Raw genomic sequence first — 15,511 nt, 5'->3', positions numbered from 1 at the left:
AAATGATTGAATGTACTGACTATAAAATTAAAATATGATTAGCTTACCTTTTCACCGAAAAATACATAATTATTTTCTTCTTGTTTTACTATCTTTGAAATGGTCGGGAAAGATACATTCATAACTAACCGATCAAAGTTTTAAGTAATATTTATGGGTAAAATATAGTATTTTCCAATCAATTCACTTGGAAATAGTATGATATCTTATTAATTACATTATTCTTCTTAATAGAAGAATTATTTAAAAAATAAACCAGCTCCCCTCAAAAAAAATCAAATCTAACCCCTCCATAAATATGCAAAATAGTGAATCCAAATAATTAGTAAAGTCATTATTCGCGATTTTCTACATCGCCAGAAAGAACTAATAAAAATTTTATCTAGATTAATTCTGATAATTATAACTGAACCAAGGATGACTCAATGCTTGAGATGCAGAAAGTCTTTCATCGGGGTCAATGCAGAGAAGCTTGTTTAATAAATCTACAAATAAAGGACCATTGTTCGAAAACAATTCATTTATTCTGTTCTTATGTATGGAATTTTCCTTTAATGTAGTAAAAAGTCTAATTTTGTTTAAGTTTTTATCGAATAAATGTCCGTCATGAGTAATGAAGTGATTTATTATTGAAGAGTTATTTATCATCCGTATTGGTATTTTTTTACCTATAGTTGTAATGATGTTTGCTAACAATTGTTGAGTTGAACTATTATGGTCAAAAAGTGGCTTTCTAAGCACTAATTCTGCCATTACACATCCAACACTCCAAATATCAATTTTCTCGTTGTAGGCTAGTCCTAAACAGATTTCGGGAGATCGATAATACCTGCTTTGGATATAAGAATTTCTAGTATTTGACGCTTGGTCAATACTTAAACAACTTCCCCAATCAATCAATTTAATATTTATCTCGTCTTTTTTGTCAAAATTTGTATTGTTTAAATATCCAAAAATGTCTTGTGTATCAATACCTGCAATAACTATATTTTCTGGTTTAATATCGCAATGAATTAATTTAAGTGATTCATGAAGGTGTTTAATGCAAATTAATAATTGATTAATAATCCTCTGAATTCCGCCTAAAGTTAAATACGTTTTTGCTGAATCATCTTCTATAAAAGATAGTAAATTTTTACCTTGAAGCTCTGAAATAATAAATATATTATTATAATTCACTACAACATCAATAAAATGGGGCACAAACTTTGAAACTGAAGATTTACTCAGAATGTTAAGATAATTTGCTTCAATTATAGAGTTTCTTAAATACTGATCATCCGACAAGCTTCCCATAAGTCTTTTTAAACAAACTAACTTAAATGATAGCAAGTCAAGCCCTACATAAACTTGGCCAAAATTTCCTCTATGTAAAACTTTAATGAGTAAAAATCGACTTGAAATATTAATACTATTAATATTTTGTCTTATTAAGTGAATTAATTGGTTTTTATAAAAAACATTTAAAAGTATATCTCTTTTATCTGGATTATTCATATGTTCAGAAGTCGAACTTATTGTTCCAAAAAATATTAAAGCGATTTCTTCTAAAGTTTTTAAATCAGTTTCCATTTTTTCAAAAAACTTGCCAATAGAAAAGCTGACCCTAAGATTTAAGTTAACACTAGGCTCGCAAAGTTCGGTTTCAACTGTTTTTGAGAAAGATCCTTTATTTCCAATGTTATTTATTTTTAATTCTTGATCATCAGAAAGATATTCAGTTAACTCGTCGTTATATATGTAAATATCTTCGTGAGAAATATTATCTTTAATTTCGGGTTCATGCTTTAAAATATTTCCGTCATCTACATTAAATAATAAATACATTGATCTTAAATAATCAACTATTCTACCTGACGATATTGTCCCCGAATTATAAATTGACGTAATAAAGTCTATTGGGAGTTCAAATGGGATTATTTCATAATTATTCAATTCATTTATCAATTTTTGCATTTTTTCTTCAACTATATTTTCAGTTTGAAAAGACTCTTTTTTCGAGAAAAGTATTCGATCATATAGATTAATCATCCAATTATTTAAATCTTTGAAATTCTCAAATTCAATATAATTTTTATAAACAGGAACTCCCTCACTATTAATTAAAATATTGTCTCTCCCTTTAATATTTGTGCTGGAAATTAAATTGCAATTTGCCACAATTGCAATAGATACCTTAATTATTTCTTCATGAATATATTCCCCGTCTGCAAAAAAATCATTATTTGTATTTATTAAAAAGTTTTTCTGAATATATCTTGATAACATCAAAGCAAGATCGTCATTTTGAATTTCATTTATTTTTAAAATATTTTTTATGGTAGTATTAAGTTCATTATTCATTTTGCCTTCAGTATCGAGGAAAAATTTAGTCTTTTTTACAAATTGATAATGCGGCAACAAATTGAAATTTTAGATAATACATAAATTTGGAATTTTTTAGTTTTTTCTAAAGGTAATAGAGTTTCCTCTAGGTATTGAACGTTTGTTAGCCTTTATTGAGTTAATCATTTCATTATTTGTTGAATTTTTTTTATTTAATGTTTCTGCAAATGTATTATAGTTTCCTTTATAAAACATATTAGAAAGTAAGTCGTTTGAACTCGAATGAGTAAGCATTTTATTTCCAGAGTTATCTGTTTTTTTGATGTACCTACTTTTTTCTATGTTGTAATATGTTTCCTTGTTTGCACTTAACAATCCGCTTTCTCTTATCTCAGAATGGCCTCTTGCTAAGCTAATTGCTAATGTTGCAGCCGGAAATACTGATAAGTCGCTAGTAATTGTATTGGAATTTATGAGCTCTTTGCTAACTATTTTTGATTGTTCATATTCTGGCCGTCTATAAATTATATATTTCCCCGTTTTTGTAAACCTTTTCAGATTCTTTTTTTCAGAAACACTTGAACTTATTTTGGTTTTGAGGTTATTTTTTGAACTATTTAAATTATCAGAATTCTCCCGTACTTCAAACCTTACTGTTTTTATTCCATTTTCTACTGAAGTATCAGAAAATCCATTTGAAATATCGGAATTGAAGTCTTCATTTGATTCTCTTTTCAATAGATGTCTTGAAGTTGTATTTTGTTCATTTTCTTCGACCAAGCTCGAAAATGTATTCGATATTGAGCTAGAACTATTAGAACTTAAACAATTTATATCGTCTTCATTTTCCGATTCAATGTTTTCTGTGTTTTCTTCTGATTCACTTTCGAGTGTTTCATCAAGCTCTTCTTCGCTTAAGTTTTCTTCAAATTCGCTTATTTCTGATTGGACATCAGAATTATCTTCATTTTCTATGTATTGGATCACTTCCTCATCCTCTCCTCCGCTTTCCATTTGTTCATAATCCCATTCCAGTACAGCATCCCCACCAGTAAATTCGATAAAGTTTTTGTCTGATTTCAATAATTCGTCCACCTTTAAAGCCATTTCATACATCAAGTCTAAAGGACTCATTTCATCATCATTTAGGCCAGGCAAGATGGCAAACCCCACTCTTTGACCTTCATAATTCAACTCAGTTGCACATACTCTATTTTTTGATATATTTAAATTTTCACTGACAGAATTTTCAATTCCTTCAATATAGTACCGAAAATTTCCATCATCCTTAATTTTTTTTGAAATCCAAAGATTTCCAGAAATGCTACCTTCAGGTAAGACTACTCTTCTTTTCCGTATCATCTTATTTTCTTTGTCTAATATACCTATGAAGTCAGCCGTCACCAATGGAACACTACTATGTACAGCTTTTTTTGTGTCTTCGCTAATAATTTGATTATTATTTTCTATGTTAAATCCATCTTGATAATTAATGTTAGCCTGATTAATATCATTATTTTCTTCAAATTTAGAACTTGTTAAATCTAACTTTAATGAATTTGATTTTTCGTTTTTAAATGATTTCTCCTGTTTCAATTTTTTTTTCTCTTGCCTTTCCAAAATTTTTTTCCTTTCTCTTTCACTGACTTTTTGAATAACCAAAATGAATATTCTACAACACAAAACATGATTTGGATAGCCATTAATTAAAACTGCAATAGTCAAAGTTGCTGATTTATCTCTTGTAAATAAAATTTCAAGTTTCCCGAAAACTGTTTCCGCAATTGTTTTTGGGTTTGCATGATTAAATGAGAGTGGAAATCCCAACACTCTATGCATTAATGGAACTTTTGATTCCATGGCAAACTTCCAGTCACTAAATTTTGTCATAACGTCAGGATACTCTTCTTCGCTTGATATTTCGGAAAGCTCTATGATTTCCAGACCTTTTTCCAAAAAAAGATTTAACGTTGGGTCCATATTCCATCTTGTTCCAAGATTCTGTGCACTCCTACGAGATTGAATCTCATAATGTAGTATATTTTTTAATAGATTCTTCATATTTTTAATGGTTGATTTGTTTAATATTGATGAATATGGCTGGCTTCGGAACCCAGGATTATGAACTAAAGGTGTATTCGTACACGAAATAAATAATGAACTATTCCATAGATCAAAAAATATTGACCCCGGATTTATATTTTCTTGAACATTATACCAAATATTTATTTCATTAAAAATAGTGTCAATACTTCTATATGGTAGTTTTATCGTCTTTATATGTACACTATTACTTTGTGGCTCAACTCCGGCAGATAAAAGGCGTTCCCTCTTCCTAAACCTCAGAGTTACCTCTCGAGCTCTTTGTTGGGAAATAAACCTATTTTTTAGTATATAGATTTGTCCTGTTGTTACTTCCCAGAATTTGATATATGTGCTATTATCTACCTCGCTAAAGTGCCATGACATTACCCAAGAATGAAAATGTCCCCCAGCAACTGTGCCAATACATACGAAAGCTTGAATTTTTTGCTTTAACAATAAGGAAACATGCAAAAGGCAATGGTCAATAACTCCCCCCCCATTACTCAGCAGTGTAAAGTCTGGGGTGAACCAATAATGTGACTTATCAAACGAATATGCGCTTTTGGATTCTTGACTACCCCTTTTTAAAGAATCATTTTTAGACGTTTCATTGTTAAACTTGTCTCTTGTTCTTTTTGGAGGTTCTCTAAAACTTGTATTAATGAAGGGGATGCATCTTACAAAATGAAATATTGCTCTTGGAGTAATAATACCACTTGGCGCAGGAATTGGTCTAACGAATTGTGTAAGCATAAGCTCATTTCCTCTATGATTAAAAGAAGAAAATATAAAGAATCTCCCAATTATTCCTGTGCCCAGTTTACTAATTAATGTTACCTCAATAGAAGCTTTTTCGTTTTGATATACTTTTGGTGCCTGACTCGGTGAAAATTCTACTCGACTTCTTAGAAAAATGTCAATTTTCTCAGCTATTCCAGTATCTTTTGAACAGATTGCTTGATTACCCTTTGGTTTTATAGATAATATATCTGGAGTAATAAATGCTTCAAAGGAAATATTAGCAACTCTATCTGTTGGGAAAAGGAATTTTAACGGAACTTCTTGTTCCAATACTCTTACCTTTAACTTTTCATTTGAGCCGGATGTATAAGAACTATAATATCTTTCAGATGTTGGTCTTTTTGCGCCTTTGATAGAAAATATTGTGTCCCAAATTGTGAAAGAAGTAAATCCTGCATGTTGCATTTTAGAACCGTTTTGATTATCTGAAGTAACCCATAAGTCTATATAAATCTCACCCAAACTCTCTAAGTGAAAAAAGTAAAGTTCTGATATTGGTGGTAGCTGCAATGGTAAAATAATGTAATCATCTATTGGTCTATCTTTTAAACTGCTACAAATATTGGAATTAGACTTTGAGGTTAACCCTTGATGAGTGATTGAAATATTAACTAGAGTATTTTCTAAATTCTCAAAAGTTATAATATTGTCAACTTTGATTATTTTAATCATTAAATATAATCTATCTTTTACAAAATGAATAAAATTCCCTTTCTGTCGTTGTGAAGGATAATTCTTGAATGAAATATTTCCTGTAATCATCCCAAATTCCCAAGTAGCAAGTATTCTACGCTCTTCAGTTTTTTTTACTTTTTCTGCTAACCACAGAGGTTCAGATAGATTCGATTCAATAACTGTATTAGTCTCAATCAATCCTTTTAGTGGGATATGAGTTCTTGCCTGTGAGTTTATTGTTTTGTCTTTATTGCAATCAATGACATCTATATCAATGAAACAATTTTCCAAATCTGCTATTGTTCCTCGCAAATAAATTGATCCTAGGTTTTCCCATACAGGCCAATTGGTACCTTTTTGCATATTGCTATACATAGTATAATTTTTCAAAGTTGTAGGCCAGATTATGTTAATTTTTAATCTTGGGCTACAATTAGCAGGATGGAGTTTTGCTTGGTCTAGTTCTGCTTCTATTAATAAACTATCAAGTTTTTGAACACTATCTTTTTGATCTTCCTTTAGTAGGCCAATAAACCCCAAGAAAGTATCCCAGATTCCTTTTCTTTGATCAACTATATTGTATTCGATTTTTCCTTTATTCCCTTGTTCATTTATCGTACTTTCTAAATTCAATGTTTTACTATTAGCTTTAGATTTTTCGGTTAATACATTCCCCACTTCATTTTCACTATAATTAAAGGAAATATATTGAAATATTTTTTTAATTGGATCATTACCTATCCTATTGTTATTTCCCAATAAATTTCGATATCTACTTTTATTGAAACTTTCAAATTCAGTATTTTCAATAATGGTAAATTCTGACAAGAATTCATTTGAATTAATTTTAGTATCTATTTCAAATAAAGAATTATTATTAAGAGGAACTTTTTCAACGGCCTTTTTTTTTAGAGAACTAACTCTGTCCATAATATTATCATGAGTTAATAGTTCTTTTATTTCAAATCGATCAAGTGAAAGCTGAAAATCATAAATTTCCTGGAAGTATAGATTGAAACAAATCCTATAAGCCTTTTCCAATGTATGGCCATCACCTAATCTCATCAAGTAGCACTGATGCTGAAGATCAGAATTTGCGCATGTATTTAATTTGATTTCAAACATCGCGTCTAATGTATTTAGTCTAAAATTATGATATTTCCAGGCAGAAAGCTTGAGTTTTTCTTTTTCAATATCATAATAAGAGCCTCTATATTCAAAAGAAGGGTGAAACTTTATTTTTTGAGGCTTATCTTTAAGGAGGCTATGCACAATTGGTGTTCTCAGGCGATGTTTGAGATCTCCATTTGACAAGATATATTCTTTTGACTCAAGTTGTACGCGAAATTCCTCTCTCGATGTTCCAAAATCTATTTCTATAAATACGCTGGCCTCTTCATCACATAAGTTTTCAATGCTTAAGTCCCATATTACGACTTTCCATCTCCTTTGAAGCATATATGACTTGTCTAAATACTTAATGAGTTCTAATAATGTAAATTCTTGGAAGCTTACCATTAGTACCAGAATTATTTTCTTCAAAATTTATTGCATCAAGTTCGTCAACAGATTCATATTCATTATCAATAGCTTCATCTTCTTCAACATATTTGCTTATAAAATCGTCCATACTCAATACTGGAACGTTCGCTAGTTCATCGATAAATTGAGGTCTTTCAAGCTCTACTGCATTCTAAAAGAATAAAAATGAAAAATAATATTAATTATATACTTACCTCATCGGTATCATCTGGCGTCTTTTTGACAATTACTTCAGCATCATCATTATCTTGATTCTCATTATCTTTTTTTTTCTTACTAAAAATCTTTGGAGTTTTAATGTTTGCATTTAGTAGCGTTATTGGGTTTATCATTTGGAACCAAAAATAAATTAGCCAAGGATTTATAAATTAATCCATTGTGATAATTATTTTTTGATTAATCCAATAAGAGAAATTTCTACATGCAATATAATAACTAATGCGCAAATCTATCTACTATGGCTAAGCTGGCGGTAACGTTATATTGTTGATTCAAAGATCATCTAAATTCAAATCAAAACTAAAACATTAATGATGCTTCAGCATATAATAATCATTCATTTCAAAGAATAAAATATCGATAAAATTTGATAGAAATTGATATTTTGAAAAATAAAATTTTTGAATGCTATTAGAAGTTTAGAATATTCTGTTCGGACAAATGTTGATAATAAATCAGTTATTTTAGAAATAATTACAAGAAATAATCATTTTAATCTTTCTTTAATAGTTAATGTTTTAAAAAAACTTTATTTGGTACAAAAGAAATTTATTTATTAGTTTCCCCCTCTTATTACCCCATATCTGGCGTAAAAGCGGATTAATTGAATAAATTATTTAATTATTAATTTAAAGGTTTAACATCCACTTATATTAAAACTAAATAGGTGCAACATAATATATATATATATATATATATATATATATATAGGCAAAAATTTTCAATATTGTTTTAATTTCTCAGATTGTGAAGCAGATAAATGGATCTAACCCAAGTACTGTTAAACTGCCACAATTCAGTAGAGTCAATTAGAAAAAATGCTGAACAGCAGCTCCAAGCTGCCCAGGAGCAAAATATAGGAGAATATTTGACACTTTTAGCTGAGGAGCTGTTTAATGAGAGTAAGCCAGAGTTGTCTCGCCAATTGGCCGGATTACTATTAAAGAATGCAGTTTCAGGGATTGAACCCAGAATAGATATTGAAAGAAGAGGAATGTGGATATCTCTTCCACAAAATGTTACATCAAAAATTAAGGCGTTAGTATTAGAGTCTATTTTGAGTCCAGTTGCAAGTGTTAGAGGCGCATCTTGCCAAGTAATTGCAAAGCTTGGACGTGTAGAACTTCCATGTAAAAGATGGCCCGAACTTCTTCCATATTTAATCAGACTTGTTCAAAATAACTCTGACAACAAAATGTCAATTATATATAAACGCTCCTCATTAACGGCTTTGGGATATTTGTGCGAAGATTCAAAAATACTCGAAAATGAGGTTTCATCCCTAATAATTACAGAAGATATTAGCAACCAAATTTTAACTGCAATTGTTCAGGGTATGAATGACCCTGACTCAGAAACTGCTTTGGCAGCAACCAAATCATTCTACTATGCATTGTACTTTGCAAGGAGCAACTTTTCAAATGAGATGGAAAGAAATTTAATTTTTCAAGTTTTGTGCGCTTTATGTGGGACAGAAGGAAATAAAAGAGAGCTTCTTCAAACTGCGGCTTACGAATGCTTAGTCTCTATAGCTACTGAATACTATGATTACTTGGGTTCATACTTATCAGTATTGACTCCAATGACCATAAAGGGGATTAAAGGGGTATATGAACCAGTTTCTGTTTGCTGTATTGAATTTTGGAACACTATTGCAGATTTAGAGATCGAATTGTCGCTTGAGGATGAGCACAATAATACATCGCCAAGTACAAGTTGTATGCACTACATCTCCCAAGTCCAGGCGGCGTTAATACCTGTGATGCTGGAGACGCTATTAAGACAGAATGATGATGATGACCTGGAAAGTTGGACGGTTTCTAAAGCAGCCGGAGCTTGTTTAACACTTTGCTCTCAACTTCTTGGTGATAATATTTTAGAACCCACGCTTGGGTTTATTCATTCTAACTTTTCTCATTCAAATTGGCATAATAGAGAGGCTGCTGTTTTGGCTTATGGAAGCATTCTTGAAGGCCCCAGCATTCAAAAAATGCAACCTATTGTTGAAACATCGGTAACAAATTTATGTCAGGCTTTAAATGACAATGTTGTAGCCGTAAGAGATACTTGCGCATGGACGATTGGAAGAATTGTTACGTTTCACCCAACTATTATTTTTCCATTACTAGGCCTTCCTCCTCAACAATCTGTTGAGCATTCGAACGGTTTATTGTCATTATTATTGCAGAGACTATTGGCAGATGAGCCTCGTGTCTGTACAAATATTTGTTGGATAATACATCAAATTGCGGAATCTTCTCAGTTTGTAGAAGGCGGACAAAAGGTTTTAGATATATGGTTTCCTTATATTGTTCAAAGTTTATTACAAGCATTTAAAAGAGAAAACTCTGATGAGAACAATATGAAACAAGCATGTTTTAATGCTTTATCAATGGTTGTGGCTAATTCTGGGGTAGACAATGATATGAATTTGGTGAATTTAGCGCATGAACTAATTATTGGCGAAGATATTGGTCTACAAAAGTTAATGGAAAAAAATCCCATCCCAAGATCTGATGCAGCAGTTCTAAATATACAACTAATTTGTGGGGCACTATATGCATTAACTACAAAACTTGGGAAAAGACTAACACTTCAGTATTCGCAAATACTACTTCGATTGTACTTCGAGCTTTTACGACAGGGTGGTTCATCCGAAGAATCTATTCTTTCTTTGACTTCTCTTATTGTAGCAATGTCCCATGACTTCTCTCCATATGTAAACGAGTGCATATCTATAATAATCCCTCTAATCCAAGGCTATGATGAACTCGATACGTGCAAATATTCAATAGAACTTATTGGCGATTTGGTTAGATCAGTTGGAAAAGGAATTAATCCATCTTTGGAAATTATTGTCAAGACTTTGTGCGCTTTGTTGGCTAAAAACGATGTAGATAGGAAAGTTAAGCCATTAGCAATAATTGCACTCGGAGATATTTCAATGAATTTGGGGGAGGATTTTATTCCATACGCAATATCAGTATTGCAACTATTTCAACAAGCTTCAATTACGCAGTACAATGACGGCCCGGTTAATAGTGAAGACTGGATAGAGTATTTAGGCGAACTTAGAGAAGCTGTTTTACAAGGATATACTGGGATTGTATATGGAATGAAGGATGCAAAAAGACTAGAAATATTAGGGCCCTATGTGCCCAGCATTATTCAGTTTATTGATAATATCGTCAACGATTATAGCGGCGAATTTCCTAATGATTCAAACTTGAAGAACGCCACAGCGCTAGTCGGCGATTTGATAACTGCGTTTAATGGGCAGCTTATTCAATATTTACTTTCCAAGGACAAAAGATCTATTCTCGAAAACATTTGTACAGTTGGTGAGACTTCTAGGGACCCAGATATTATTAGTAATATAAAGTGGGTAAGGAAGCTCTGTAATATGTAAGAAAGCAGTAAGATACGCAAACAATGAGTTCAATTAAAAACTCAAACTAAACCTAATATTAATAATTTATCGTAAATAAATATTCTGAACTGTCAATTTTTTCTATAAAAGTTAATCTTTTCTTCTAAATACTTGCTTTTACTGGGTCTGTTAAATTCAAATGATTTCTTGGAAACTGACTAGTATTTAAAATGAGAAAACATATTGTACATCTTTATGCACATGTTAAACAATTTCGGTATTAGATTAATGAATATCTAGCCTTTAGCATTTACGTAATAAGGCGCGCGACACTGTTCTACGTTCCGTCAAGTAACTGGTTAGTAAAATTAATATCTATTCAAGTACTATGCCTTTTGTGCGTGTGCTAAGGAGTTGCCACTAATTTAATTTATTTGATGTATTTATGTCTGGCAGAAAGATTTTTGATATTCAGTCTTTAAATAGTCATACAGAGTTAATGGACCAACAGATGCCCTTACGTGAAGATAGTTCGTTAGTGCTATCTAAAGAAGGTAATAGTAAGGAGTTGGATATAACCACAGAATCATTTAAATTTGATGAAAGTGATAGTTCCGAAAATCATGTTGTACAACCAAAATCAGAAGAAAATATTGAAGGTAAAAGTTCACTAAAAAATGAAAGAATGATCGAAATTAAACGTGGCAAACACACACCTAGGAATTCACTCTTTTTAACGATGTTTTGTTGTATTGGTGGTGACTCAAGTGTAACAAGGCTTAAAGTTTCATATTTGGCTACAACCTTTTTTGCATCTAGTATTATTTTTGTTTTTATACAAGAGCTAGTAATTAGTCAGCTTACGAACGGGTATTCCATGATAAAAATACCTGATGGATATTTGTTTGGACCTCCTCCTCAGGTAGTTTTTGATATGGGAGCATTAGATACGAATCTCGTTAGAAATGGGCAGTTGGCTCGACTCTTTTGGTCATTTTGGCTTCACACTGGATTTATCCATCTCTTCATTAATCTTTCATGTCAAATAATACTTGGCATTATTCTAGAGACTCGCTGGGTTATATGGAGATATGCGATACTTTACTTATTGGGTGGTATTTCTGGTAATTTAGCCTCTGCAGTCTTGGATCCATGCACAATTTCTGCCGGCTCATCAGCTTGCTTCTTTGCGCTTTTGGCAGGGATTATTGTATTACTATTAGAAAATTGGAGAAATTCTCGGTGGCAATTTTTATACGTTCTATTAGTTATTATTGCCTCTTTAATAGGAATTTCCTTAAGTTTCATGTCAAACACAGATAATTGGGCCCATATCGGTGGATTTGTTGCAGGACTATTATGGTCTTTTGCAAGCATGGAGTCATTTTCAAGAAAATCCAAAACTTTACGTAAATCAATAAAATCTTCAGGAAAAAATACGATTCAATTGCCAAGTCAAGATAATGTTCAGCTTTCACTTCAAATCAAGCCAACTGATGTTGAAGTTGGTCATTCCAAAAGCCAGTTTGAAGAAACTTCAATAGTAGAATCTATTTCTGATAACGAAGCTAAAAATGAATATCTTAAAAGACGCTTTATCCCAGCAAATTGCGCCTGCAGCGGCGGTGTTCAAACTGTCAGGGTTATTTCATTACTATTATTATTATCGTTACTAACTATTGGGTTTTTGTTTTTGTTATATAAGCCATTGTACACAAAGTTCAATTTGGTTTTAGGCCATCTCTCATTCTCAGGCATACAAAAATGCAGTTGCTGCGATTCACCTGAAGGTGTATTCTGGTGCTCGAGTTCCCCAACATGGATTAGAAGATGTGGATAACCCTACAATACATATATGCTTTTCTAAAGCTCTAATAAAATACAAGTAGAAAAACTAGAAAACATAGGTCTATTAGGATCAAATTAAAATTAGTCTACTTGATGTCTTAATTAAGTCTACGCATTAATATTGATAAGAGTATTGATTATCTGTGAGTGGATTGTATGTATGGCTTAATGGTGTTGAATAAACTGTGTAGGGAACATTGATATTTCTGCCCTGATTATATGGGAATGACATATATACAGGATATAACGTAGTCTGAACGCTCGATGTAGAACAACAGCAACATGAACAACCACATCCACTATTTGCGTACTTATTGCAGCACATAAACTGAACACTTCCATTACTACAGTTACAATGATTAGTCCTGTGGCATGAGCTTCTTGAAAAACTACACGCGCATGGGTTCATCATTACATTGCACGGCACGTTTCCTAATTGAGATGAACAATTATAGTTTATAGGTTGGCTAATATGTTCGTGAATCTTTTGGATTTTTGGTGGACATTTGTGCCTTTTTACTTCTTGTGTTGTTGTTGTTACAATTGCTTCATGACAGCCTGAATTAGTAATGTAGCATTTCTGGGTGATGTTTGGTGATGTAGTATGAGTGGTTACGACCCCATTACCTTCGCAATGACAATCAGTTGACTTACACCCAGATGAAATTAACGCATTTGAATTTTCATCATTTGAATTTGTTATCGGGGAGCAAATATTATTTGAAGGCATGATTATTAAACGACTTTAACTAACACTTTCTGAATTTGAACAAATACTTAAATTTCGTATTTAAAAATTTACAACTAAAAATGTTTACTCTTTACTGGTTGCATATAGTCCGCTTAAAAATGGAGGGATAAAATGCGGGTTCATTTTTATTTAAAAAAAAAAAAAAAAAAAAAAAATCAGTTCGCCAAAAAATTAATATTCAGGTTTCAAATTGTTAGCAAATTACGGAAAAAATTTTAGTAAAATAACGATATTTAATTAAGCATTATAATTATGGCGGTAGCGGCTTACAATTATATTTGAGATCATAAAGTCTAAAATAAAGGTATTTATTTCTAAGAAACAAATATACATAACTATGAACAAATACTTGGGAAAATAAGGCTAGAATGCGTTTCTTAGAGCATTCAGGATTAAACCGATTGTCAGTACTATTAAGTAACTTAGATGTAGGTGATCGAATTTTGAATGGAAGGATTGAGTTATTTACTTGCTCTGAAAAAGTTGTTGAAGAGTGTGATTTAAGTGAAAGAGTTGATCGAGAAGTGTGTGTATCACCTCAATGGATTTCAAACTCTCCTATTGGGCCTGTCCAACGTCAAGATGTTCGTGAGTTACTGGTGAACTTGATCAGTACAATGAATCAATGTTTTCCAGATTATGAATTTAGCTTAATAAAACCGGATAATTTATTCAAAGAGAAGAGCTTTTCTATTGTATACAATAATATTAACTATCACCTTTCAAGTATTGTAGAAAGAATTTATCCTAGTTTTCTTTTAGAATTGTGGGAAAACATTAGAGATGCCGTCGAAATTAAATATACGGAAATATACTCGTATAGATTAATGGGAAATGACGAACTAAGTCCATTTTTGGATGATGGATCTTTGTTTTCATTTGATTACTTTTTTTATGACACTAAGTCCCAAAAGATCTTATTTTTCGCCTGTACTACAAAATCTAAATTGAACATTGGTTTCAAAGACAACGGTTTAGACAGTTCAGAAGAAAGTATCGAGGACAATGAAATTGGATCTGAATAAACATTTTTGTTTGAATTTTGAAATATTTCACCACGCATAACCATTTATTTTTGTGTGGTATTTTTAGCTATTTTAATTTATATAAATACATATTCATATACTTATTATTAATTATTAAATTACCATTAAATTTATTTTGCACTCGATCTCCTGTTATTTTCCATCTTTGCTCCAATTATTAAATTGAAAAATATTTCGTTCTAGATTACTGGGAAAAAATGTAAATATATATATATTCGAATATTTAATTCCAAAGGAAACCGTAGGTTGCAATAATTGATTGAAAATTTTAATTTTGACTATTAATATTTTGAGAACATAATCAGCACAATGCCATCAAGGATTATCGAAATTTATTTTCGTACTAGATTTAGTTGCCCAGGCTGGTTATTTCGATTTGATTAAAGAATAGCGAAAATAATATTTTTGTGTACCAATTACATTGCATTCATAAAATGAAGTTCAAAATAATCTAAATGTAAATTTATAAACTTCATTAGTGTTGGTAACAAGAATATAAATTAAAAAAATATTGTAAAAAAGATGTCACATAATTTCGAGCATCGAATGTAAGAATTAAAATACGCATAAAAAGTTTTAGTTGCTGTCGATTAGAAATATAATATATTAGTAGATTCAATCTGCAAATAAACAAATTCAATAACTTATGTTTTGTTCAAGCATAAATAGTTTTGAGCTCTTTCCTTTTCAGGTTCTTTCCACTGAAAAAAATGAAAGATTTATGGGATCAACTCTATTATTAACTACTAAAGATAACAAGTATATTTATAAAATATTAAAGAATGATAATAGCAATGAGTTGGATTTTTACAGTTCCATTAACAAAAAACACCTCCTCAAACGTCACGA

General features: G+C 31.2%; 7 protein-coding genes across 7 annotated transcripts; 4 read left to right on the top strand and 3 right to left on the bottom strand.

Annotated features, from left to right (window-relative positions):
* Positions 1-387: 387 nt before the first annotated feature.
* On the bottom strand, positions 388-2,343 carry Chro.70343 (dual-specificity tyrosine-(Y)-phosphorylation regulated kinase TbPK4). The annotated part of the gene is made up of 1 exon (XM_661680.1): positions 388-2,343. One exon carries the CDS (start codon positions 2,341-2,343, stop codon positions 388-390), a length of 1,956 nt encoding a protein of 651 aa, XP_666772.1.
* A 96-nt stretch (positions 2,344-2,439) lies between these two features.
* Positions 2,440-7,404, bottom strand: Chro.70342 (hypothetical protein). Its single annotated transcript, XM_661679.1, has 1 exon — positions 2,440-7,404. One exon carries the CDS (start codon positions 7,402-7,404, stop codon positions 2,440-2,442), a length of 4,965 nt encoding a protein of 1,654 aa, XP_666771.1.
* A 1,003-nt stretch (positions 7,405-8,407) lies between these two features.
* Positions 8,408-11,056, top strand: Chro.70341 (importin-beta2). The annotated part of the gene is made up of 1 exon (XM_661678.1): positions 8,408-11,056. One exon carries the CDS (start codon positions 8,408-8,410, stop codon positions 11,054-11,056), a length of 2,649 nt encoding a protein of 882 aa, XP_666770.1.
* Positions 11,057-11,462: 406 nt separating this feature from the next.
* On the top strand, positions 11,463-12,857 carry Chro.70339 (F6D8.20). Its single annotated transcript, XM_661677.1, has 1 exon — positions 11,463-12,857. The coding sequence occupies one exon, from the start codon at positions 11,463-11,465 to the stop codon at positions 12,855-12,857; it is 1,395 nt and encodes a 464-aa protein (XP_666769.1).
* A 123-nt stretch (positions 12,858-12,980) lies between these two features.
* Chro.70338 (hypothetical protein) lies at positions 12,981-13,595 on the bottom strand. The annotated part of the gene is made up of 1 exon (XM_661676.1): positions 12,981-13,595. The coding sequence occupies one exon, from the start codon at positions 13,593-13,595 to the stop codon at positions 12,981-12,983; it is 615 nt and encodes a 204-aa protein (XP_666768.1).
* A 389-nt stretch (positions 13,596-13,984) lies between these two features.
* Positions 13,985-14,641, top strand: Chro.70337 (hypothetical protein). The annotated part of the gene is made up of 1 exon (XM_661675.1): positions 13,985-14,641. One exon carries the CDS (start codon positions 13,985-13,987, stop codon positions 14,639-14,641), a length of 657 nt encoding a protein of 218 aa, XP_666767.1.
* Positions 14,642-15,308: 667 nt separating this feature from the next.
* Chro.70336 (hypothetical protein) lies at positions 15,309-15,511 on the top strand (the record flags this gene model as incomplete). Its single annotated transcript, XM_661674.1, has 1 exon — positions 15,309-15,511. A coding segment is annotated over one exon (203 nt), but the record flags the coding sequence as incomplete, so codon positions are not given.

Source organism: Cryptosporidium hominis (genome assembly GCF_000006425.1).
Source record: "Cryptosporidium hominis TU502 chromosome 7 CHRO017083, whole genome shotgun sequence".
Lineage (NCBI taxonomy): Eukaryota > Apicomplexa > Conoidasida > Eucoccidiorida > Cryptosporidiidae > Cryptosporidium > Cryptosporidium hominis.
This window is presented reverse-complemented; position numbering and strand designations above follow the sequence as displayed.